Source organism: Temnothorax curvispinosus, unplaced genomic scaffold (assembly GCF_003070985.1).
Source record: "Temnothorax curvispinosus isolate PA1 unplaced genomic scaffold, ASM307098v1 QBEX01000525.1, whole genome shotgun sequence".
NCBI classification, from domain to species: Eukaryota; Metazoa; Arthropoda; class Insecta; order Hymenoptera; family Formicidae; genus Temnothorax; species Temnothorax curvispinosus.
Genome location: NW_020210305.1, coordinates 429,342 through 454,265, shown reverse-complemented (window position 1 = coordinate 454,265; position 24,924 = coordinate 429,342). Strand labels below are relative to the sequence as shown.

At 41.2% G+C, this 24,924-nt stretch overlaps 2 protein-coding genes across 3 annotated transcripts in view; both read left to right on the top strand.

Annotated features, from left to right (window-relative positions):
* The first annotated feature begins 9,628 nt into the window (after positions 1 to 9,628).
* Positions 9,629 to 11,449, top strand: LOC112455445. Its single transcript, XM_025017353.1, has 2 exons — positions 9,629 to 10,022; positions 10,138 to 11,449. The coding sequence occupies exon 2, from the start codon at positions 10,330 to 10,332 to the stop codon at positions 10,759 to 10,761; it is 432 nt and encodes a 143-aa protein (XP_024873121.1). The 5' UTR covers positions 9,629 to 10,022; positions 10,138 to 10,329; the 3' UTR covers positions 10,762 to 11,449.
* A 5,609-nt stretch (positions 11,450 to 17,058) lies between these two features.
* Positions 17,059 to 24,924, top strand: part of LOC112454891 (platelet endothelial cell adhesion molecule-like) — a 138,102-nt gene continuing 130,236 nt past the window's right edge. For both annotated transcript variants that reach the window (XM_025016523.1, XM_025016529.1), the window contains exon 1: positions 17,059 to 17,844. In XM_025016523.1, coding sequence (XP_024872291.1) covers positions 17,742 to 17,844 — 103 coding nt within the window. In that variant the 5' untranslated portion in view covers positions 17,059 to 17,741. The remainder of the gene's footprint in view (positions 17,845 to 24,924) is intronic.

Below are 24,924 nucleotides of genomic sequence, written 5' to 3'. Positions count from 1 at the left end.
GACTCGCGATGGAGGCCCTAATAGTCACAAAATGTCGCGCATTTGCGGGCGTGCGGCGAACGACGAAAAAATCGATCGGAATCTTATTTCGAAAGCGCCCTCGTTTTATGAAAATACGGTGTATTAGAGTCCGCCGCGAGAGTCCCCCGGGAATATTGTGATTCGGATTCCAACGGTCTCGTACACTTTTTCCGTACGTGTGTGACGAAATGAAGTTTGCGGAACAGTCCCCTCAGACTTTCAAACTCTCGCGGCTCCCAGCGTACGCTCGTGGGACGCTTCACGGTTTCCCCGTTGTAAGGAAAACCGCCGGGCTAGCTACATTCGAGCGGAAGGAGCGATCCAAATAAATGTCGACTTAACTTCGACGTAAAATCGAAATCCCAAAGTTGAGGCACCCTGGGAGTGATTGCGATAGTACATTTCCGGCGTCTCCGAGCGTATCGAATAGCGCTACATGGATGACGAGATCGAAAGAACTTTTGCACGTGGATAATCATGGAGTTCGTGATTCAAAGATTTAAGCGTGTCTAAAAAGTAAACTTTATGAAGCACAACAATCAGATATAATATTACTAATTGTAAGATCTGCTGAAGTTATTTCATATCATAACGTTATAAAAAAATATTCATGAAGCTGTTTCGTATCGGGAGAAAATTGAAATAATTCTTTGAAATGCGTCGTGTTGCTGATCAAATCAGTGTAATCATATAATTTTTATATAGTTAATGGAAAAAAGCATAATATAGAAAGTTAGAAAATAATACATAAAAAATACTGCATATTCTTCTTTTGCAGTAATCAATATCACAAATTAATAGACAATAAAGATTTTTTATATATTAGAACATGCTGTAAGACAAGATTCTATTGCATTAGTGGTAGGTAATTTTGAGTCGAAGCGAATAAAGCCTGTACTACCTTATAATAACGAAGAAGGTCATTCGTTAATTCCAGTTTCGATATTCATGAGATTCCTGTTGCTCGTTGATTAGTTTTTCCGCCACTGACGGTTCTGAAAGCTTTCTTTTCTTTTTTACAAAGTTACTCTTGCCGGTGCAACTTCACCCCTTTTTACGAATAATAAAAATGAAGTAAAAATTTTTAATTATTTTTCTAATTGATTAATTAACGGTAATAAATATATGCATATTCATGTCATATTTATTTCTCTCATACTAGAAAAAATATTAACGTAGAACTTATATCATCACGCTACCCTTTTATGCTGCTCAGAGTGTAATCTTGACGGCAGAAATTGAAATTACAAAGTCTTCCGATTCTAGAATATAATATTTTACTGATTATCACCGTACATTCAGCAAAAACGGCGCAGTTGCAATCATCTTTGTGAGTCATTCTACAGGTAAATATAAGAAAAGCGGGCGAAACAAGAAAAGCAACCGTGACGAGGGGAACAAAAAGATGAAGTAAAAGGTTTTACGACTGGCGTTATTCGTCGTCCCTCCGTTTATAAGCCGGCAGCAAATTGGCCGAGCATTTTGTCGGCTGCGCAGAGTGTACGACTCACGATACCTCGGACTGAGCACCTCGGACCCCCAGGGGAACCGCGTTTCCGTGGTGCCCTGCCAAATTGAAAAAATTACACTTTTGCGACCGCGTTTCGATGGTGGGCGGCATGGCAGCGGAAATGAGGGTGAAGAGTTTGAAATTGATGTAACGGCGCGGCGGCGGTGTCTCGAAACGACTTGCGTTTCGTTGCGTCTAGTCGCTTTATAGCTCGTAAAAAAAAGGGGGAGAGTAACCGACCACGGCGCATGGACTTCCCATGAGAATGAATGCATCAGCGGCGCGACACGTAGGAAGGAAACAGGATGGGTTAATTGTACGTAGTGGTCACCGGTCCATCGTAATTACCCAACGTGACTGTGTCGTCGATTGATGAATGTCGGGAAAAATAGAATGGGCACGGAATGTCGTAACAAAAGGATGGCAAATAGCGCCGCGCGCCGGGGTAGAACAGTATGAGAGTAAATAAATATGTTCTATTGATTCTCGGATAACGAAGCACACAAAGCCGTGGAGCAAAATGATTTTCATACATGCCTCGAAAAGATCGTGCGTGACCGATACAACGCGATAATATCTGATTTTACCGCTTGTTTTTCGCGATACGCGGGTTTTTCGGGGCGCACGAGCGCGAAAATCGTGAAAAACACGACGTAACGCACGACCCCGACTTTTATCCATTATATATATCACTCCCCCCGTAAGTTGATTATGCTTTATTTAACAACGCGACGCGACAATTTCGCATCTGAGAGGAACGACGGGCATAAAAAACGAGGATTTGGCGCTTCGCCCGTAAAAATTTGTTCCTGTATAAAATCTAATCTGGTTTCGAACAGTTCGGATGGTTGAAAACATTTTCCGCCATATAGAGGCGGGAATGATAACGAATAAGGTACGCTTTTTGCGGCACCTGCTGCACTGCGTTCGAAACATCCGGCGCGAGTTACGTTAGTCATTCCTTTTTTTTTTCACCCCGAGAGTAATGGAAAGTCAATCTTTACGTCACGGCTGAATCGCAAAACTCTTTCGTGCCGCCGATTCCTTCGAATGTTCGCGAGCAGTAATCGATGAAAAAAAGCGTGGCCTCTTTTAAGAAGAACAGTCAGATTGATCGGTATAGTATCGAACTATCGAGTCGATGCAAGGATAATGAGAATTTGCAATGAAAGATTTAACTGCCTGGTTTAAAGATGTTTCTCCGCGATAAGGAACTTTCCATTAACTACTTTACTCAATGAATTATATAATCTCATTTCCGGCACTTAACACATTGAAAATTAATAGCGTAATAATGATTTGTGCAAAATTTGTTACTGTACATTAAATATAAAAAATAAGATATTACAAAAGTTTTCCAAATATGAAGAAAAGAATGTGCTACTTTTTTACCGAAATTACAAAATATCCATTGTTACATATAACAATAATTCTATAATAATTGTATCATTAATGTGTGCATTGGGAAACTTTTTCGATACTTCTACTTACCATTACTTTAATGTCTTTGAGCGTTGATGGTCGGTGGAAAAGGAATGACTGTTTTTAAGAGAAATAGATTGAGCAACACAAATCCGAGTATCGATTCGATGCGAGAATAATGAGAATTGCTAACAAAAAAATTAAATGCTCGGCTTAAAGATATTTTATCGTTAACGAACTCTGTATTAACTCTTTTAAGTATGTAATTAATTATGTAAGTTTCATTTATCGATATTTACTGAGTTTCTTCAAAGTTAACGGTGTGTTGGTGAAAGAAGCGAATTCGTAACTGAAAAGTGTACACGCCTCGTATGTTGCGTGAGCTAAGGATGGTGGAGAAGGAGAAACGATATTCAAAATAAGAAATAGAACAATTGATTTAATGAGTGCGTAATCCAGAAAAGTTGAAAGTGGGCAGAACTATATAAAGAATACCAACATTTGTTGCATAGGAGAAGGGAAACTGCCCTAAAACCTTCTCAGTATTCATAAACAAAATTGTACATAGATAATATAAAATATTTTAAAGAAAATATTCCCTTCGTTTAACAGAACCTTATTACCAATAATAGGTTAAGTCTGAGATCTCTTTACGAAATGTTTCAAATAAATTCAAGGTATAAAGTATGAACGAATATTCAATGTATTAAATATTCTGAATGATTAAATGAAATAAATGGTCTCTTCCTTTTATAGAAATTTGCAAGGGAATATCTTCGAGGCAAACACATCAATTATAATAAATACAAAACTCATATAAAGAGGATAATACAATTAATACATGTTAAGATAACGAATATGGAATAAGGAAACCAAAGAATTCTGAATACGTTAAATCTGAAAATGAGAAGTATTATAAATAAAAGAATTCTGTAGGAACTAATTAGATAATATTATAACTTAACTGTCTGGTAGGAATTGTCCCTTTGATAAACCTTGAAACTTCTTTCTTGCAATTAGTAAATATAATTATTCCATATACGTTGATAATTGCAGTGAATAATTGAAGCATATCTCCTTAGAATTAATCGAACGAGATACGGAAAGATCGCAACAATAATTTTACATAACGTAATTGAGCAAAAGAACTTATTCGTTCGCGTAGTTCAGAATTGTTATTAGAACGTATCGAGTAGTCGAGGTATTATTTTAAACAGTAATCATATATCGAATTAACTTCACGTTCATTATATACAGTAAACGCTAGAGAATTTTATAAAGTAAACGAAATATAAGTCTTAATATATGAAACACAAGGAATATAACTTCAGGATAACTTTAATCCTTGTATGCGCATCAATGAGAAGTATTAATTGGAATTCCATTGAATTTACGTCCCGAGATAAGAATTTATCTCCTTTTCTTATTAATCAGAATTAATCGTGAGAATCCTTCTTTGAGGATAATCATAGGAAAATAACGTTATATCCTGTAACCGTATATTCGAATTAACACGTGCTCACTTGTAAAGTATCACTTTCATCAGGGAAATATCTGACGAAAGAACCGAATGGTTGATATTATAAATCCAAATGTTACCTTATTGTGGAATCTGCAGCATCCACCAATTAATCATAGATAATCCGACATTTATTTGTACGGAAAATCATCCACTGAGAGTGGGAAACTCATTCGCTGTAAGCGAGCCAAATAATCAGAATAATGGCGGCGATTTCGTCTCGCCACGTGAAAAGAACGAAGTTAATGATGGCCGCTCTTGATTTCCAATATATATCGCTCGAATGTCCACCGTCAAGTAAAGGCTCGGCTGAGCCCGAAATACATGTCGTTCTTCTTTCTTCGTTTACATGTTCGAACACGTTCTTCGTAATTTGAATGATAACTGATCTTTACGGACTCGTGTAAGAATTCACGGCACCGAAATACATTACAACATGAGCGATTGATACAAGACAAGCATTAAAGACGATATTAGCGTTGAAAACGACACGAGCAACGACAAGGGCAAGAATATACCTTGAATAATTGGTACGGTACAAGCGAGAAGTATTGAACAGAACTTGAACATGTTCTCGATAAAAGATTCTAGTGGCAGAATACCCGATACGTGACTCGAACTGTCTCACGTTTGACCGAATAGTCGAGAATGGCCGGGATTTTCTCTCTGCACGTTTGTGCTTGCGCATCCCCTCCACTCGCCTTCTTGTCACGTGATGCTAGCATGAGCGGAACTTGGTGCGTCGCGTTGCTCGCGCGGCTGCCTGCGATAGTTACTAGGCGGAAACGACCTGCCATCTAGTATTCATTTATGGAACCGCAAGATTATATTATTGATACAATAGATGGCTGTAGCTATATCCGAAAGTTACCGAAATCTCCGTATTTCTAACAAAAAGAAATTGCGATAGTTCGATGTAGTAGATCATATACAGATAACAGACAATCTTTGAAATACGTTCAACCGAATAAAATGATAAGTAAAGCGTACATTTCAATTAAACACAAGCCGTATCGCGAATTAAAAGTTGCTAAAGACCTTGCAGAATTTTCATTCAGAATTATTATTCGCGTAAATAGCGAAACTCTGATTTATTAGCCGTTATCAAAATATTTCTCTTGTAAAACTGCGAAAAGATAAGACGCTGCGCTATTTAACAATATTTCCTTTTACTCTATTTTGATATTATTCCGTTGTTATTATTATGTTTATCTCTTGTACATTATATCCCAATTCGTTCTATTTCGCTTCATTTTATTCAAGCAGAAATCCTTGTTTTAATGCGTACTACGTTTATCTCCATCGGTGAGTAACCGTTTTTGCAGAAGCTCTGTCGGAGCATCGCGATAACTGGAGAAATTATCCCGGGGCGCCAAGCTAACCAAGCTTTTCGAACGCCGTTGCGGCCGTGTTTCAGATTCAACCCTGGATAAAGTGTCCATTCATTCTCGCGAAACCGGCCCCGGGAAATACGTAAGGGATGAAAAAAAAAACGGGAGCAGCGAGAAACACATCTGCGCGCGTGAGTAGCGATCGCAAAAGGCCCGTAGTTTCTTATCGGCGTGCGTTTCCTTTCGATATCTTGGGGGATACAGAATCCTGTTTCTCCTTCGGGCGATAGCGACGGAATCGAAGCCAAAGCACGACGAATTCACGGTGCGTTTTCCCTGATTTTTATCGTCGATCGCAATTTACGAGATAGAGGGAGAAAATGAGAACGGGAAAAACGGGTAATTTTCGCGTTATAAACGCGACAACGTAAACAGTAAGCTCTCCGCGAGTGTTGTCGCAGAATGTTTACACGTCCAATATACATAACGTACGACGTGGAATACACGGTGACTGACAAATATAGTCTGACCCCCTTCTGCATTCCCAACATTACCCACGGTTATTTATTTAGAATCCACAATCCGAACTGAATCCAGAAACACCGGGAGAAATTCTAGTGTGAAGACTGAAGATAACTTGGAAAAATCCAGAAACATAACACCTGAGATTTCAGACTGAGGTACCAAGTTGGGAAACCCAACCTCTTATTCACGAGATCCGCTATTAAGCTGTGAGTTTTACGTATACATATAACCGCAATTACAAGATATCTCCAAGATATTGTAAGAAATAAACCGCCTTCAACATATATCGCTTATGTATACTTGCAAGTCTCATCATTTCTATAGCGCGTTTTTCGTGATCTTGTAGAAAAAAATTAGAAAAATTATATTTTAATCATCTAATAGTACACTTCTAATATATTTTTACTTACTTAGTTTTATTCTCGTTAAATTTATAACTTATTGTTATAAATACCTATTATTCCATTTATCTATCTTGATTAAGTAATTAAATGTATTAATTAGTGCATATTGTAATCTAAGCTCCGCAAAGTTTTATTTCAGAATTGGCTTAAAAATAATATTTCGTTAACCATTAAATTTCGAATAAAGAATTTAGTTATCACAGATACAGAACGTTAATATTTTTCACATTTCTCTTGTCTCCACAAAGATCGGATCAGCGTATCAACGCAGCGAATCCCACCATCAATTCGATAGTATAACGAGAACATCAAATAGTACGCGAACGCAAAACGCATGAAATACACTTTGCATTAGGAACGCCAAGAAATTGTTCTTATGCACTGAGAGCATTGATCTCCGCGGCAGATATAGCAAACGGCAATAGCGTAATGGGCTGTTGATTTAAGGGCGCAATTAAGCAAAGTGGAGGGCCCCGCAGGAGCTAAATGTTTCCCAGTAAGTGTTCCGGGTGTTTTCGCGCATACGCTAATTATCCTCCTCTCGCGCCCCACATTTCTTCTTTTATCGCGCCGACGGCTCGGATCGATTCTCGAACCGAGCGTTTCGCGAATGCGTTTCCATCCGCGGTATTCCACAGCATGACGGGCAGCTTTCCTGCGGGCTATATATTTTTCCGCTCTCGAGAGCGACGGTTCGGGTTGAGATTTTTCGCTCTGGTTGTACATACTCACTATGCCGACGGCATCGACGTAGCAGACATCAGGCTTCCCTTTTATTACTTGCCCAGCAGGAGATTTTAAACGCGAGAAAGCATAGGTCGACGACGAGGAGAGAGAGAGAGAGAGAGCTCTAAACGGGCGACAAGCAGTCGAAAGAATGGATAAGAAACGACGAGGTTAAAGTAGGGTCGCAAATAGGAATGGCGAAGTCTTTTTTTCGTAGATATGTGGAGGCAGCAACACGTCGCTCGTTGTACGCCGCGAATACCGGCCACCCTTGCGCGATTAATCACTGCCATCCGCGCGGTCCGGCACTGGAAAAGGTACGTAAAAGCCGCGTAGGGAGGAAGCTGGGTCGCGAAGAAAAGCAAAAGAACGGAGAGAGGGGGGGAGAAGGGGGAGATAGTGGCAGCCAGGCTTGAGTATGTTTCGACTCCTGTACCGCTGTCGCGCGCTTCGAGCGAGAGATGCTTTATTGTCGGTCGAATACGGGACTCGGGCGTATTTTCGCGTCGATCGACTCGATACACCGTGGGCATTTGTCGATTCGTCGAGAAAAAAAAAAGATAGAAACTACATCGTTCAACTTGACTCTCAATTGACCCTTTATACAGTGATACCAGAATGGTACCGAACCCGATGTGCCTAGTCAGACTACCTCCATTCCATCCCTATAATACTACTCATGCCGAAGAAGCCGCAGCTCTATTCAGGTATCAGTATCACTAAGTGCGCGTAACCTTGTGTGATAAAACCTTGTGTCAGCCGAGGATTATAAATTATAAACAATAAACAATGAAATAAACATTGAAATAACTCACCGGCCGACGCGCAACAGCGGAGTTGTAAGTTGTAACCCTGCGTTGATCTGTAACATAAAAATATTTTCATATTAAAGCAGCGTCCAAGATAATCAATACTCGAAGTAAATAATTATAGCGCCCGTTAAATTTTTAAAACGTCATTTTAGCAGATACAATCGCGGCCGCGCGCGCCGCTGGCGCCGCAAGCGGCTGCATATTTCCGCATTAACTCGTTCGCATAATTAATCCGCGAGAAATCGTGCAAGTAATATCACGACCGTGCGAATAAGAGAGCGAGACGCGACGTTCGCGACGTAATATCTCTCCTCGCATATGCCGGAGATCGAACTCTGAAATTGCGAAATTGCGCCGGAGTTAAACCTCGAACGGTACTTATTGCACGAGTAACGATTCGAGTATCAAGTGTAATGAATGAGCGAATCAAGTCGCGCTTGAGAAAGTGGCGGAATCCGCCATAGGATAACAAAATAATAAACGAATAATAATTACTCACCCCACGGTTGCTCCGCCGTCGCCCGATGCCTCCCAGGCCCCCTCCTCCTCTCCTCGATCCCAGCCTCGGTTGATCCGTTGTCGCATCTCACTCACGACGCAACGCGACACGGCGACGTTCACGAAAATCGACGATATCGTCGCTTATGATCGCGCGACACTTTGCACGGCACTCCCGGCATTAATCTCGCGACGCGGCGCGTGCATAACTACACGATAACGGAAGAATTACGGCGGAGAAGCTACGAACGAAACTAATACGATCATTACGATCCGCTTGACCGCTCAACGCCCGTGACGTCCCGCAGGCAAGTGGACGCTAACATGGCGGAGCGAGAATTTCGTAAATCGCGCGGCCAACTTCACGCGGCCAGGAGCGACTGTCGCGAGGACGCTGCACTTGCTGCCCCCACACCTGTACTTTCCGCACTTTGAACAACGAATCAAAACATCGAGATTGTCGAGATTACTTCTACGTATTGCGATATAAGCGACGTAAGAGAAATAAATGTATGAATTGAGGTCAAAGAGAAATTTACGCCGCTAAAGCGGGAGATGAAATCCTTCGTTTATTAACGTAATGATAAGAAACGTGGGGGAAGAAACAAAGAGGGAAATAACGTGAAAGGCGACGGGCTGTAAAAGCGTGACGAAACAATTTTCGGAATGAGACGCGGGACGATAAATCGCCGCTGCGGCGCGGCGTCCGGGGTGCAGGGAGTAGTGATGCGCGATTCTGATTCGATTATTTGAGAATCGATTCTTTTTCATGAATTAATCGTGATTATTAATCGATTATTCAGACGGTCGATTATTTGCGAATCGATTCTTTTTTCTTGATAATCAATTTAATCGATTATTTTCAGGGAGCCTATTGGCTCCTACACATGGGACGCAACACGCTTGCGCGCGGCAAGAAGCGACGCGGTAGCCAATCAAAGTTCGCCAACTGTCGCCGCGCGGTAACCGTTACCGTGTTCAGTTGCGCATTCCGTGTGCACGTGCAGCCCATTTTACTTCGAAAGTTCTAATTACGTCTTTATATTAAACAATTTGGTGTGTATCGCCGATTGCGAGCGACTTGGAGCTCGATTTGAAGCGAATGCAGCGAATAATTCCGCCATTACAAGAGTTCCCGGTCGTATTGTTTTATTATTAATAGAAACTCGGCGACGATTCGCTCGTTTCATTGTGTCGATCACGGCGGTGAAACCAGAGGTCGACGAAGACGAACGACAACGACGAGGACAATCCGTAAGTACTATGTGCAGCGTGTAAATTCTCTGTTAATGCTTTATTCTATTACCTGTTTGTAGTGTTTGTACCTTAGATTTACCCAGCTATTCTACGGTTTACTGTTCTTCTACAGGTCCTAAAGCATCAGTCGAAACAGCGAGGTCTCGTATGAGCACGTGAGGAACCGTTAACAACGGCTACGCTCTCCGGCGGAGAACCTCGATCGATTTAGCTTTGCACCATATGATGGCCAAATCTAGCGACTTGGATTGGCAAATCGAGCAAGAAACTGCACTTCCGCAGTCCATTAGCTGTTTCTACAGCAATGAGTAAGATATGTCAATTGATGAAAGAAAATCAGAGAGGGAGTCAATCTACTGCTGTCGTAGATAATATATCAAATACTATTGAGAAAACAAAAGATTTGTGGAACGTTCACGATGAATTGATAGCATCTTCATCAACAAACTGCGACGAGCCTGGTGGCGTACCAGTCGAACTTCGACAGTTCCTTAATGTTAATGTCGTCAACAGAAGCGAGGATCCACTAAAAGTTTGGTATAAACTGAAGGATATTTATCCAAAGGTGTACGAAATAGCCATGAAATATTTCGTGATTGTGGGAACGTCTGTCCCATCTGAACGCTTATTTAGTGCTGCTGGAGATATTATTAGCGCAAAAAGAAGCAGAATTACTGGAAAAAGGGCATCGGAGATTATATTTCTAGGATCTCTACCTAAAAAATACTGGACCTAAGTCACAGCGGTGCGGCGTCTCACCCGTATACCACATTATTATTATTCAAAGTTTCATTTTGCCATAACTATTATTCATTTTACCATAACTATTATTATTCAAAGTTTCATTTTGCTTCGTTTATACTTGTACTTGATAAGTCGATTTTGGTAACGGGCGTATTAATGTATTCACTGCAAATTTGTGCAAGTGGGGTATTCTGTTGTAAAAGAATTTCGCGACTTTATGATGAACATGTAATAATTCTTTTTCGTTATTACTTTAGTAACCTTCCATAATTTTAACAAAGAGGCACTAAATTATAATGTCAATATCTCAGATTACGTTTGTATGTTATTTTTATGCGAGGAGTGTGTCTGCGTGCATTCGCCAATTAATGAGGTGACATTAGTAGTATCGGTACAGTAGTGTCGAACAAAATATATTTGCAAGTAATGGAAATAACGACTTTAAGTATATGTATATTTTCCTGTGAAAATATATATTTGAAAATAATTATTTGCAAATATATTTCAGCCAATATTGGGACGTACATTGAGATGCAATTATCCAGATGCGAATTAAGGCAAATGCTCCGAAAATAATTTTGTAATTGAAGACAGTATAGATATTGATACTGCATCTACAGCAATGATTTAAGTTTATTGAATGTGCAATTAAATAAAAATTTTATAGCGTGTTGCAATTACATTTGTTTTATTATTAAAAACCTTTGATTGCAATCAAATTCTTGATCTTAATCGTGCTTTATTTAAATTTTTACATCATAATTAGTCAGTCTAATGGCTTCAAAATCTTTAGATAAGAACCCGATTTTTAATCGATTATTTGAGAATCGATTCATTTTAGTCCGATTAATCGAATCGTAAATTCTTTTTTGCTAAAATTAATCGATTATGAGAATCGATTATTTTTAACGCGATGTCGCATCACTAGCAGGGAGGAGACCGTAGCGAGAAAACGGTCTCCCGAGCTCCCGAGCATTTGTTATTCCGACGGCGTGCGCGCAGTATGTCTATAAAGCTGCGTACATCGGGCTTGAAACGCCACTTTCAAAACTGTTGTCGTCACGACTTCCGCCTCCGTAACGTCAGAAATTTGCACGCGCGCGTCGACGCGCTTTCGTTCGATCTTTCGCCTCTCCTTTTTGCTCGGAGACTCGAGTTTTCGGACAATCGTTAAACGGTGCTGAAGAATCGTCCCGCGTTGTACTTTTTTCAGATATGATGTACGACGTGAGATAAGAAGTTCTCTTTGCTCGATAAATCATTTTCAGAGATCGAACTAGAAATATTTTATTACCGCGAATGTTTTAAAGGGAAAAACATTTCATTTTGTTAGAACAATAAATTTTTTTTTATACTTCCGCTATTCCATCACATGGATATAAACCTTTATTACAATCATCTATTAATTTCTAATTATTTATATATATCTCGTTCGTGACACTTATCTTTTTAATTGAATTTATTTTAGGAAATATTTATATTATCGTTGAATTTTCTCTCATTATCTAGAAATGGAAATTTTTAAAAATTAACCTTCTCTTTTAAAATAGCTGCTTGTAATTAACTGGGGAAGGAAAATCTAGGAAACGCGTCGACAATCCGGTCTGCTAAATCAGTTTTTGCTTCTGCTGTGCTCACTGCTAACATTTTTCCTGAAGCAAAATATTATAGAAATAATATGTTATTCCCTTTTTCCCCGTAGGCGAGGTTGCGCATGAAGACGCATGACGAACGTATACGTCCAATATTTACTCTCACTGTCTCACAGAACCTGTATCGTTTAAACCGCATATTTTTAATCCAACCGAGAAACTCTCGAGTAAATAGCATTCGCAAATAGCATTTTTTTCGTCGGCGTATACCGCGTTTATCAATTGTCCATAAACAGCAAAGTTTCTCGCCGGTTCTCCCTCGTGGCATTCGACGAAGTTTGGCGAAAGATCTCGCGGGCCGTGATACAATCTCTTTCGCGTCGCGCCGTTCGGCGTCGAGGGCAAAACAAAACGTCGGCTGAAAGCCAGGCGTTCGTAAAATACATTGCGCGAAAAAGGGAGAACGGAAAAGGGAAGGGAGATAGGAAAAACAAAAGCGGCTTCGATGGCCGCAGAAGAGTGCGTGGCGTGTCATCCAATATTTCTAGCAGGACGATGTGCGTTGCGGTTTTTTGCATATCTTCCTCTCTTCCGCGACCGACTCTCCCGACTCCATTCCCGATATCTCTCGGTGCGGCGCAACCGTATAGGCAAAGCGCATAACTTTCATCCTCCGCTTTCGTAGGTAACGCATACATTTTGAAAGCAACAACGGGAACACATAGATCCGAGATGCTTCTAGCTAGCCAGGGACGGTTTTAGATGGATCAATGCGCGGCGCTTGTTCTTTGTGGAGAAGACAATAGGAATGTGTTTTTTATTGTCATAATAATGCATACCTACGCATAAACTTACACATAAAGTATAAACACATTTTTTTAACCGCTACATCTGTAAAAGCTCTTGGATTTCTTCGTGGATGAAAATATGAACGTAATAAAATATTAAATAAAAATAGATTTTTAATTGTTCAGGTAGAAATATACGGTAGGACGCTCGAGTGGGAATGTATTTGTAGCTTCTTCTAACTTGCCTGTTTTTCGTGCCCGAGTTAGCGCCCGTGCACCCAGCCCTGCGCTTCGTATGTGTGCACGCCCCCGAGGTAAAGAACGATACATAGAAAGAAGAAATAACTCCGCGCGATAATTCAGGGGTCTCAACCCTCCCGCCTAGCGCCTCGGTGCTTCCTGTCCTCGCGAGAGTAATGCCGGCGGGCCCGGGCGCGACCGAAAAAAGCGTCCCTGTTTTCTCCCCTTGCCTTTCGCTCTCCTTCTTTTTCCTCCCAGCTCGTGCTATCCTATTAAAGTGCGATCTTGCGAATCTCGACGGCTCGGCTCAGCTCGGCTCGGCGCGACTTTCGGCCGGTCGCGTCGCGTCGCGTCGCGCCGCCGCGTCGTGCCGTCATCATGAATGAGGATGGAAAGCTGTTTTATACGGTCATAAGGAGGGTGGCGATACGGATAAACGACGCGGCGGTAACGAATGATGTCTTCGTGATATTTCAACCGTCTTTTTCCCTTTTTCCCCTTCCCCCTTTGCACCCCGCCGTCTTCTTTCTGCGCGCGCCCTCCTTTCGCGGCCGTTTCCGGGGTCAAGATTCACGAGACGAGGGAGCAAAGCCGGAGACGGGGGTAGGCGAGAAAAGAAAAGCGACAAAAGGGGAAGGCAGGGAGCGCAGTAGAGCGCGCGCGAGCGCGAAAGATAAATTGCAGGCGTAGATGTACCCGCCATAAAGAGAGCGTGCTGACCGGTCTATGACGATCTCGCGGCGACTCCATGTTTAAGCAGCAAATCGCGCATCGGAGATTCATGAATGCGCGGCGCCAAGTGCCTTTTGATACCCGCATCAGCGGCGAAGACGAATAAGATTCTTATTCTATCGTCCAGAAACTGGAACTTGTATGGAAACGCGCGCGAATCGCGCTTCAACACGCTTTCGCGACCGCTAGCTTCTTTTTTATGCGACTTTTACGTTTTGACGTATAGATAAGAGAATATTACCTTTCTCCCCTTAACTTTTATATACCGTTACTCTCAATTCTCAAATCCTTGCGCGCCAGTCGTCTCTAAGCAATCCGAGAACTTTCCGCGATATCCCGTATATAGTCGCTCGGAAATTCGCGCACGCGTAAATCCGAACAGAATTATCCGCTCTAATCTAAAGCCCTTTACACGGCGAACTTCAGAATCCCATCGCGCGCGCAAGACATCCGGCGGAAAGTTTGACTGCGTCTAAGAATAGTCGCGTTCCAATTAATCTTGAAGTACATTTTAGACGTTCGCACTTCATTAAACGTGTAATCGCTCGATTAATGAGATGTACGAGATACCGCGGCGTGAATTGCGGTTAAGTTTCACCGGGGTAATAGACCTGTTAATCCTGAAAGTGGTGTGTAAGTTGAGTTTCGGAGCACTAATCAAGATACACCATTATTGATGATATACTTATTTTAATGAAATTCTTAAAATTTGTCTAGCGCGGGTTAAAAATGAACGATTCAATTAAATGAACGATTTAATTTAATACTGTATAATTCATTATCACACAAAGTCTCCTCTCTAATCTCGAAGAACTTCATTGCAAAAATTTCATCATTAAAAAAAAATACTTAACAATTAATAAGGATTTTAGATTATATCTCTTTATATTGGTACGCAAATTACATCGGTATATGCACAGAAATTAATTCCTTTAATACTACGTGTTAGAATTTTGCCAAAGTTAACGCGTGTCTTTAACATTGTTCTTCGGAATAATACGTTCGATTGATCGAAAAATGAAATACTTGAGGGATGAAGCTCGTAACGCTTTAGCTCGTACTATTGTGTGTTGAAATATCTGCTCATTTCTAACTAAAATTGCCAGAGTAGCACAAAGGGGAGCAATATTGGGATTCAATAGCATACCTATATACGTATGTACCAATGGCATCTTATTAATGTTATCATATCTTTTAACAGTATTTTACACGTTATCTGTGTCGAAATTAATTATTCCCTTTTTACTCGTGAATGCGCGTCATATAGATATTCTAAGCCTCAGAGATTTATATCGGAAGTTTTTAAATATGTAACAAGTGAGAGTCCCCTTTTTGTATCTATTCATTGTAAGCCGCAGCATTGCGTTTGATGTACTTGTTACAAAGCATTTTCAATGGCATCGGCAAAATTAGGCCACTCGGTCTATGATCTATGGCTTCTACTACTTATGGGTACCATGGTGCACATTATGCCGATCTGGTTTGCTTCCTGCGAATATATCGTGCATCAATGTTTTCGAAACGAGGCCCTGCGAGCGATCAGCATACGTCATTTACGCAGTTCGTGGCGCCTGCGGGCAACGCAATCCGCGCTGCGGGGATCAATTCCGGGAAGCATGGGAACAACGTAGATGTACATTTCCGCGACGTGTCTCGCGGAGTTCGATGTATGACGCGGCGGATACAGAATAAATCGCATTTTTTCCGTGCGGAATTAGGACAGGTAAAGAGTTAGACGTTCGCAATTTTTAATCTTTTCGCGACGGCCGAGCTGGACGTAGAGCTCTATCACTGTACGAATAACTCTGCCTCATTAAATACCAATATCTACTGTCTGCTGCTTTACAGCGTCAATATAAAATAATAAAGGGATAAATAATAACGGTATTTTAATTTGTTTACACGCGGGAAACTAGAAATAAGTAGAATAATGTAACATAAACATAAACATTCTCAATGCAAAGTAAATAAAAGAACCACAATATATTTCATTTAAAAAATAACGTTTGTAGGGAAGCCATAATAATGTACCTAAGGGATTAAAGGGATTAAAAATAGTACAAGACATCAGAACATTTATATCTCTCTTATCTCCTTTTCTTTCTTATTACAATTATTTTATTATCAACTGTTCGCCGAGCATCTCAAACGGTATGCTTCTAACAAAAGTGAGTTTTGAATGTTGAATGAGTTTTTTTTAATGTGTATATACGAATTAAAATAAATCGGAGAGTAATCTACAGTAATCGTGAACTATAGATGCAAGACTAGGATTCAGTAAGGATAGACACGTATAGACCTCGAGATAATCATGATCCGTGCGATCAACTTACGCGCACGAGGAGCGAGGAGCGTACGCCCCGGGGCCGACAATATGGCCCTAATGTCGGTCGAATGATGACACGCGTAACAAACCACATTCATCAAGAAAAAAAAACTTTTGGCCAACGAACAAATTGAATCCGAAGGTCTACGGAGACCGTCGGCACTCGGCAGGCAATCGCCCGCGCGCCCTCATGGCCCGTCGCGTGTGAAGGGAGGTGCGGAATAAAATCGCGGATCTTCGGGTTCGGGGGGTTTGCCTACGTGTATGTGTGTGTATGTGTGGCCTAGCCGCGGGGTGCGGGCCGTTCGAGAAGCAAGCGCCAGGAGGGAAGACGAGAAAACGAGATCGCGCGCGCGGCTTCCCGGCGAAAGCGGGATAAACCCGCGCGAGAGACGCAGGCAGGAGCAGGAAGAGCGCGAAGCGCGAAGGAGCCGACCAGCGACGAGCGACGTGCGCGCCCGCGGCGGGTAGCGGGGGTGGGTGGAAGCGACCGCGCGGGGAGCGGTGCGGAAGCGCGCTGCGAGATCGTCGGCGCGCGGTGGTGGGGATAAAAGGGCGGTCGACGCAGGCGCGACTCGCGACAGAAACGGCTTCGCGCGGCGACGCTCAGTCTCGTCCGTCGCAATCCAGTGCAGATATACGTGCAATTACCCTGTCAACAGTGCTTAAAATCCTCGCGTTCGTGCTCGTGCCGCGCTCTCCTCGTTGGCACACGCGGTGATCGATAACGCTTCGCCGACGAGCCGCCGTCGATCATCGGACACGTCGCGATCGACGCGCGTAAGGAGAGAAGAAGGTGGAAAAAAAGGAGCAAAGGGAGATAGACGCGCGCGGGACGTGGAAGCGGCAGCCGGGGGAAAGTTTTTCCGAGCACGCGGCGCGCGCGAAGAGGATAAATCCCGACGCCCGACGCCCCGGTGATTTGAATTCGACCGTTTTCCGGCCGTCCGCGTCGCGAGAGACCGGAGTTGATTCGGCGTGAAGTTTGCCGCGAGATCTCCGGCGGACGGTGAGTACCGCGGCGCGCGTCAGTCCGGCCAGTACGCGCGACACGAGTGGCAACTTTTTCGAGACTTCATCCACCGCGCCGGTTCTACGATTCGCGACGATTCGTTCGAACGAACGAACGAGTGATTTGCGACCCAGCGAGGGTCAGAGGGGAAGAGCCGTGGCCGTGCGAGAGCGAAGCAGATGTGGTGCCGGGTAGTTGTTTCGCTACGCAGTTCCGTTCACGCGACCTGACTGCCGCCGCGAGTGGTGGATCCTGAGTGTCTGTGAGACCGCGAGTCCGCGGATGGTTGATCGTCGTGGGACCGCCGGACCTTCCGTACGCGCCGTCAAGATGAAGACTTGCCACCTGTGGCTAGAAGCGGCCGTCGCTCTCCTGGCGATAACAGGTAAGCGACCTGCGTGTGCGTCGGAGTGTGTCGTAGTGAGATTTGTGCGAACGTTCGGAAAAACCGATCTCGCCCACGTAACTTTTACCTTTTCGATAAATTGATCCGTGGGCGTCCGTGTACGTATGTGTGCGTGCTGACGCGTTGCGCGGCAAAGTATTCCATATTGTTTGTGTTTTTTTAAAAATTAAATTAACAGATTAGATGCGATTCTTTCGCATGAGTCGCCGGCAGAGCGATATTGCGTTCTCGGTGGATATCGTGAATATTTGCGTGAATTTAACATTTTCTTTCTCTCGGAACAAAATTTCGATAATGAAATGTATATTTGAAATGCATTTTATCATCACATTTAAATTTAATTTTTCAAATCTGCTTTGCATACGTATAATTTCGCAAAACGATAACTGTTTTCCGTTACCTCGATGTATTTCGACGTGAAATAAAATAAAGAGACATTAAATTAAGCACGATGTCACATAAATTTTATCGGAATGGCGGATATAAAATGATATACGTTAGAAATTGATGGGAATTTATTGATGAAATTGATGACCGCGGTAAAAGGAATATTATCGTAAAACAGTGCTTTTTTTTTTAGAGGAGGGGGGGAATTTTGGCTTTAGAAATCGCGAAGAAACATTGAAGAAACATTGAAGTTCGTTATCGTAGAACTGCATTATCACAAAAATGTTCATTGTCGCAAGAAAACGTAACAAATACTTTTCTGTCTCACTTTTAGCGCGGCAATTCGCCAAGAAGCCGCGGTGCTTCGCGCTTCCAGACGCCAGATGGTTAGAAACCGAAAAACGGGGTGACGAATTAATACGTGTGTAAAACGCGGAAAAGTCTTCCCTTTTCGTAAAATAGCTCCCCCGCTGGTTACGTCGTCGCGTCTCGACGCTCATCGCGCCGCACGACGCCGCGAGCAAAGGCAAACATCCGTGGCTGAGAGCCACGCGAAAACAACACGATCAACGCCGACGATCGTATCTCGCGAATAATGCACATTTCTTTCATAACGGTTTCTGTTGTCGACACGTGGACAAAAAAAGCGAGTCAAATAACGTGATGCGACGGAAACGCGCTATCTATCGTATCACAATTCAATTCGCGTCTTTTATCGCGGGGTTAATAAAGTTACATTAGACCTATTCTTATATATATATTAAAAAAATCGCGTTTGATTATTCATAGTGGCAATTGTGAGATAATTCAAGTTGCGTTCGAGCGAATTTCTGCCCTCGAAAGCGACTGTTTTCTCTTCCGAAGTGAGCACATGCCAATTAAAGCAACTTGCGGGAAAGAGTTGATCCTTTCGCGCTGCGGCACGTAAAATTGGCTTTTTTTGGTTTACCAACAAACGGGATATAAATTTGTTGCAATTACGGTATATTGTTTGTAGTTCCGTATGACAATCGTTGCATGTAACTGGCATGAAATAACGATGGCACAAATTGGTAGCACGAAGGCACGAAGTCTGGATCGATTTTTTTTTCCAAAGTTTTCCATTACCACACAATTCTACTTACATATATATTCTTTTATGCAGCAACGTTACATAGTCTTCCGATAAAATTTTGGCACGCAGCACGAAAAATTTTTCTCACGGGTTTTTACGCTTCGTCGTATGCAATCTTTTATTCATGTCCGGGAAGTATGTATATCAAACATGATAAAATGAAATACTATCAAGAAAAATTCTCGTCGACTAATCTTGAAAGATTAGTACACACTAAAAAAAAATTATTTGCAAGAAAATATATATTTTATATTTTAGCAGAGCACTCTGGTCAAAGCATGTTAGATAACGATGAATAAGCAACTGATATTAATCATTTATCATTTCACATACATATTTACGTAGTAGCAGTTAATCCATTACATAAATTAAAATCTATATTGTTCTGTACTTCACATAAATTATAATTATACTTATTATATAAAATATTATTATATTTCTTTTTCCTAGAAAAGCACCTAGAGAGAAGTTTCTTTTTGCATAAAAGTTATCCTCAGCTTTTTCCGATGGTAACACAAATATTGTTCTCGTTTTGTTATTTTTCCGTTAATATTAAAAGTAAAATTATAAAATATACGTATAAACTTCTTACTAATGTTCATAAAAGAAATTGTCTTTCTTCCGAAATGGAATGCAGACTTCATTTATCAAAATTATGTTATATATTGAGGGTAAAAATATATTGTTTTCTTTTTTTATCTCCACAATTTTTCATTGGGCTATAAATATGGTATATATTTTAAAATTAAAATAAGAAGATCATACAAACTACTGGGGTTTACTCATGATCATTATATCGACTGTTGAATGCCGAGTATGTATAATTTGCTTCCGTAATTAATATTTTTAACAAAGAGAAGTCAGACTGTTAAATTAGCACGCTAATTTATAAAAGTCAGACTAGTTATTCTAAAAACGGTAAATCTGTGGATTTGCCGAGTCTCCCAAACACCCGTCCTTGTGTTCCCCGGTTCAAACCTTTCGTTCTCGCCTCTTTCCCGGCAAACGCACAGCAGTCGTCGAAAAAGCGTCGAGAGAAATCAAATGAGTTTGCGCAGGAGTGACAATGGAGTTTCGCGACTGTAATCAAGCTACTGTGAGTGGCACGGGAAAGAGGCCGCCGTGAAGGGTGCAGGGATCGTCCTGCGCATTTGAATTTCCACGTAAAGGGAAACGAGGTACCGCCGATAGCGTCTAGAAATCGTCCGCGGCGCGACGATAGAGACATTGAATTAAGCACGATGCAGACCCCTTAATTAAACGCTCGAAATTGAGCCATCGATTAAATACTCTCTCTCTCTCTCTTTTTGCGCCAAGAACTTGCACCCTTTTACAGTGCGGAAACCAAAACGTCTGAATTATTGGCGCGAATTCGTCGTCCATTTATCCGTTCCCGATACATATACTGCAGACGCGATGCTGCATCTACAGCGTTGCATGTTAAATAAAGTAATTCGTTTAAATTTACAATGGAAGTAAGAGTAATTCTCGGCTTGTGCAATTAGTGAGTTAAAAAACTACCCACGAGCTGAAAATCCGTAAACTGGAGCCGCGCGCGCGCGCTCAACAAAGGATCGCCAACATTTAATGTGAGAGAATTACGCTTGTAGTCGTTCCGCGCGAATTTATTTACACGCCTAGCTGTCGCGAACGCATTAGCCGCCCGAATCGAGAACTACGTGTATGGAGTTTAATTACAATTTTGATGAGGGCGGCGTTAAGCCAGGAATATCACGACCGAGTGCTCCGCATAGATGCGCGCACACGCAGCAGACTGATCTGCCGAGACACGGTTGTGCCGAGACATTAGACGGTTCACAGTTAACGCTCTCTCGTGTAAGACAAGTGGCTTAATTAATTATAGACTTACAATAGAACGAGCTCTGGCACGATTTTTATTTTACTATCGAGGCCGTCAACTAAGCGCGGATGCGCCGTGACGTTAGGACGATTTAGAGCGTACGAGCGCCGCGAATTTCGGGTTCTCACCTTTGGAAAACTTCGCGCAGTTACTTAGGCTTAGTTTCGGTGCGCCTCGGGAGTTGTCTTTAGTACCGACAGTTGTTTGAAGCCGGTCTACGCGTGTATCGGAAGCGAAACTGCCGCTGTTGTGAGTAGTTATAATTGAGAGACTGCGTTTGCGAAATGGGCCACGAGCGACCAGGAATATTATTCACGGAGACGATCCGAAGTTTTAGCGCTGGAAAAGGCAAGCCAGATGCAAACTTCTATCGCAATCGTGAATATCTCGAAGAGTCGGGGATGTAATTTAATTTTTTAATTAAACGGTATATAAGGGAGTTACGTGGAAATATTATCAGTTGGTAGAATACGAAATTTTAAATAGCTGTTTTTATTTGTAAGATGAAATACTATTAATAACTATTGAGAGTTTTTTAATGCACGCTACGTTTCACCTCGCGGACTGCTTATCTTAATTATTCAGATAATATTCTATTCCGCTGTGGGCGTGTGCATTATAATTGTAATACATTACACATTATTACTTATTACACTTATTACGCTAGATGACATTAATGTTATTTGTCGGATATGGTAACAACCGTTGTCTGATGAGTAGTTGCATTAGTTTCGTGTTTGTGTGCAAATTAAATACGTTTTTATAAATTTCTTAAATTAGTTTTCTCTTACAATATATTACGTTTTAATTGAAAAAGTTTCTTACGGATAAGTATTTATTTTATATTTCAGATACAATTGAAAACTAAGAAAATAGTAAAATATTTTTATTCTTGAAGTATTATTATATTTTATTATATTATTATTGTGTCTTTTTACATTATTTTATGTCACTGTATATTATTATGTTGTTATGTTGTATCTATCGGATATATTTGGAAGTTTTTAATTTATATTAATAATTACAGTATGTAGAATGCTATTTCCCTGCACAATTGTTACATTATGGTCTCTGCCATTTCTTGTCGCATCTCATGATAATATCGTTCTTGCTAGGTTTGGTGATATTAATCTTAATCATTGTAACTACGATGTTCGGTGATTATCCACATTAACTTGGTTTGTGGGCAATTTTGCAATTAGTCGACAAGAGATTATGAGATTTTTACGATTATACTTAACATATTTAGGGGGAAAATTACGAAATAACACAAGCGCGTGATATGACTGTTACATAATTAAAGTAGTTAAAACAAACCTATCTAAAATTCGTTTTCTTTATTATTGTTATAAAATCCGTATTATATTGAGAATACAGAATCCTAATGATACAAATGACGTTCCGTCCTGTTCCGTGCGTGTCGCACGATGATAACATCGTTGCTGTCAGACTCGCTAATATTAATCTTAATCATTGGCTTCTGTGGCAGTAACTACTGTGTCCGGTGATTATCCATATTAGCTCGGTTTGTCATGTACCATTTGTATTTGGCGAACGTTGTACTTGCGTAAATTAGTGCGTTGTGTTAAATCCATATAAATTTCTCTTCGGAATAGATGTTTAAAATATCGGTTGAAATTTCCATTTAATTGTAAATACGCACACCGTGCATAGTGCGATATCAACGTCCCTTTATTCATGGCACATTTATCGTATTTTTAAAAGTTTAATCAAGCAGATCGTGATATACTTTACTTTTTTTCCCTCACATTTTTTTTCTATCTCGTTTGCGCGTGTTCATTGTGCAAGGTTTATGGATATCTGCTGAAAGAATATGTACGCTAGAAATATTCATAAAAGGTATATTAATATCTTTAATTTTTTTAGATTTTATATTATATGGGCTATATTATTGAAAAATTTGCGCGCTAGTGAAATTCGCGAAATACATAATATCCTTTAATTCTGTATATTGTTACCATAAAAATTGACCGCGTAAAAAATAATGTAATATTCTCTAGTCGATGCTTTTCGCGACTGTATTATAAGCTCCACATTTTTCCATCAGCCCGAAACTTTCGGAATGCTATTAATTGTTTTTTCTAGCCGGGTACCGTAATGAACTTTATAATCCCCTGTGCTCGAATAAGGACGCGTATAAACTTTGTTTTAAATACTTTGCTTGCAAAAAGAATCCCAAGGTTGCTTCATCATCAAAACTCGGTTTCGGCTTACTGGTTAAGTATATTGCGGCGCAGCGTTTCATTTTTAGAGAGACAGCTTAGTAATAAAACGATTACTATCTTCAACGAATCCGTTCTTTATGTTTCTAGCTATCAATTTATTTTATATATTGCATACATTACATTTTCATAAGAAATATAAACGTTTTATGGCTGAGAAGGAATGTACGAAATGATTTAAAACTCTAAATTCAAAAAATGTCACATGATTTGTTTTTTACTTGTGTATGTGGTGTGGCGGGGCCCCCCCCCCCCGAGTTAGAGAACAGAAAGAAAGAACATCTTTCACAATTCTAATTATAAATTAGTTGAAATAATTTACATACATCTGAACAAATAAAGAAAAGGATAGCTTCATTTCTTTCCTAATCCATAGCAGATGATTACTTTCGTGGAAATATTGTCCATATATTCTTTGAATAATTTGTGCAGATTTGGGATTGAAATGTGAGCCGTGAATTCAAACGTGAATCGTGTAGAGTCGCTTTAACATGCGAGATTACCTTTTCATCGAAGGTATACAAAGCTCACGAGATCGAATCGACATAGGTCAAGCGTTTTAATTGGAACACGTTCACCGATATCGGGGTACGGGGCACAGTTTACGCGGAAATCGCCGTTTCCCCCGAAAACCGATCTCGCTCGATCCCTTCCGGAAACTGCAGCGCAGTCCGGCACTTCCGAGAGACTTCCGCGATATCCGTACAATGTCAATCTTTGATCGTAAAAGTATAAGTTATCTCGTTAAACTCCGGAGAATATTCTCCAATAACTAGAAAACTCCTCTTTGAAACTCGTAGAGCCGAGGACTGCTTTCCTGTTCGAGATTAAGGGGCGGCGGCTTTTTGTAACTGGAACGGCGAGCGTTCGTTCCACCTGGCTATCCGACCAGTTGAAAGAAATGCCCTCGTACGCACCCTCCCATCCACCCACTCACATACATACATCCCCCAGGAGAGAGAAGAACGGGATGAGGTGTTACTGTCTTTCGAGTAGTGGACGGTGCTACCGTCTACCGGAACCCCGGAGGGTTGTAATTTCATCTCGCATTAACCCGGAAAAGACCCCGCGGGATATGGTGAATACGTCTTATGGTTCGCGGTTTCTTTTACGTGGCGTTTTCCAAGGTGGGGGCAAAAACGGGAAGGCTTTGAATGAACCTTGCACTTTCCTCGCTCATATTTCCATTGCGGCGTAATTGCGCGTCTCGCCCGCGGCACTATAATGACCGCGACAATGGCAGCGTCAACGATGCGCTTTTTAAAAATGTGCACAAAATGCGAGGTGTCGGTTAAAACGGTCATAGGTAAATCGCAACGTAGTTAAGGTAATGTATGGGTCGTACGTTGTAATATGTATCAATATCTTACTTTTATACGTTAAACATTATTTGCTAATGGTTATTAAACAAATAGTGATAATATTAATATCATTATCTATATATTTCGTGTTTA

Coding starts and splice junctions, on each gene's coding strand:
- LOC112455445 (XM_025017353.1), top strand. CDS start 10,330: ATGAGTAAGATATGTCAATTGATGAAAGAAAATCAGAGAGGGAGTCAA.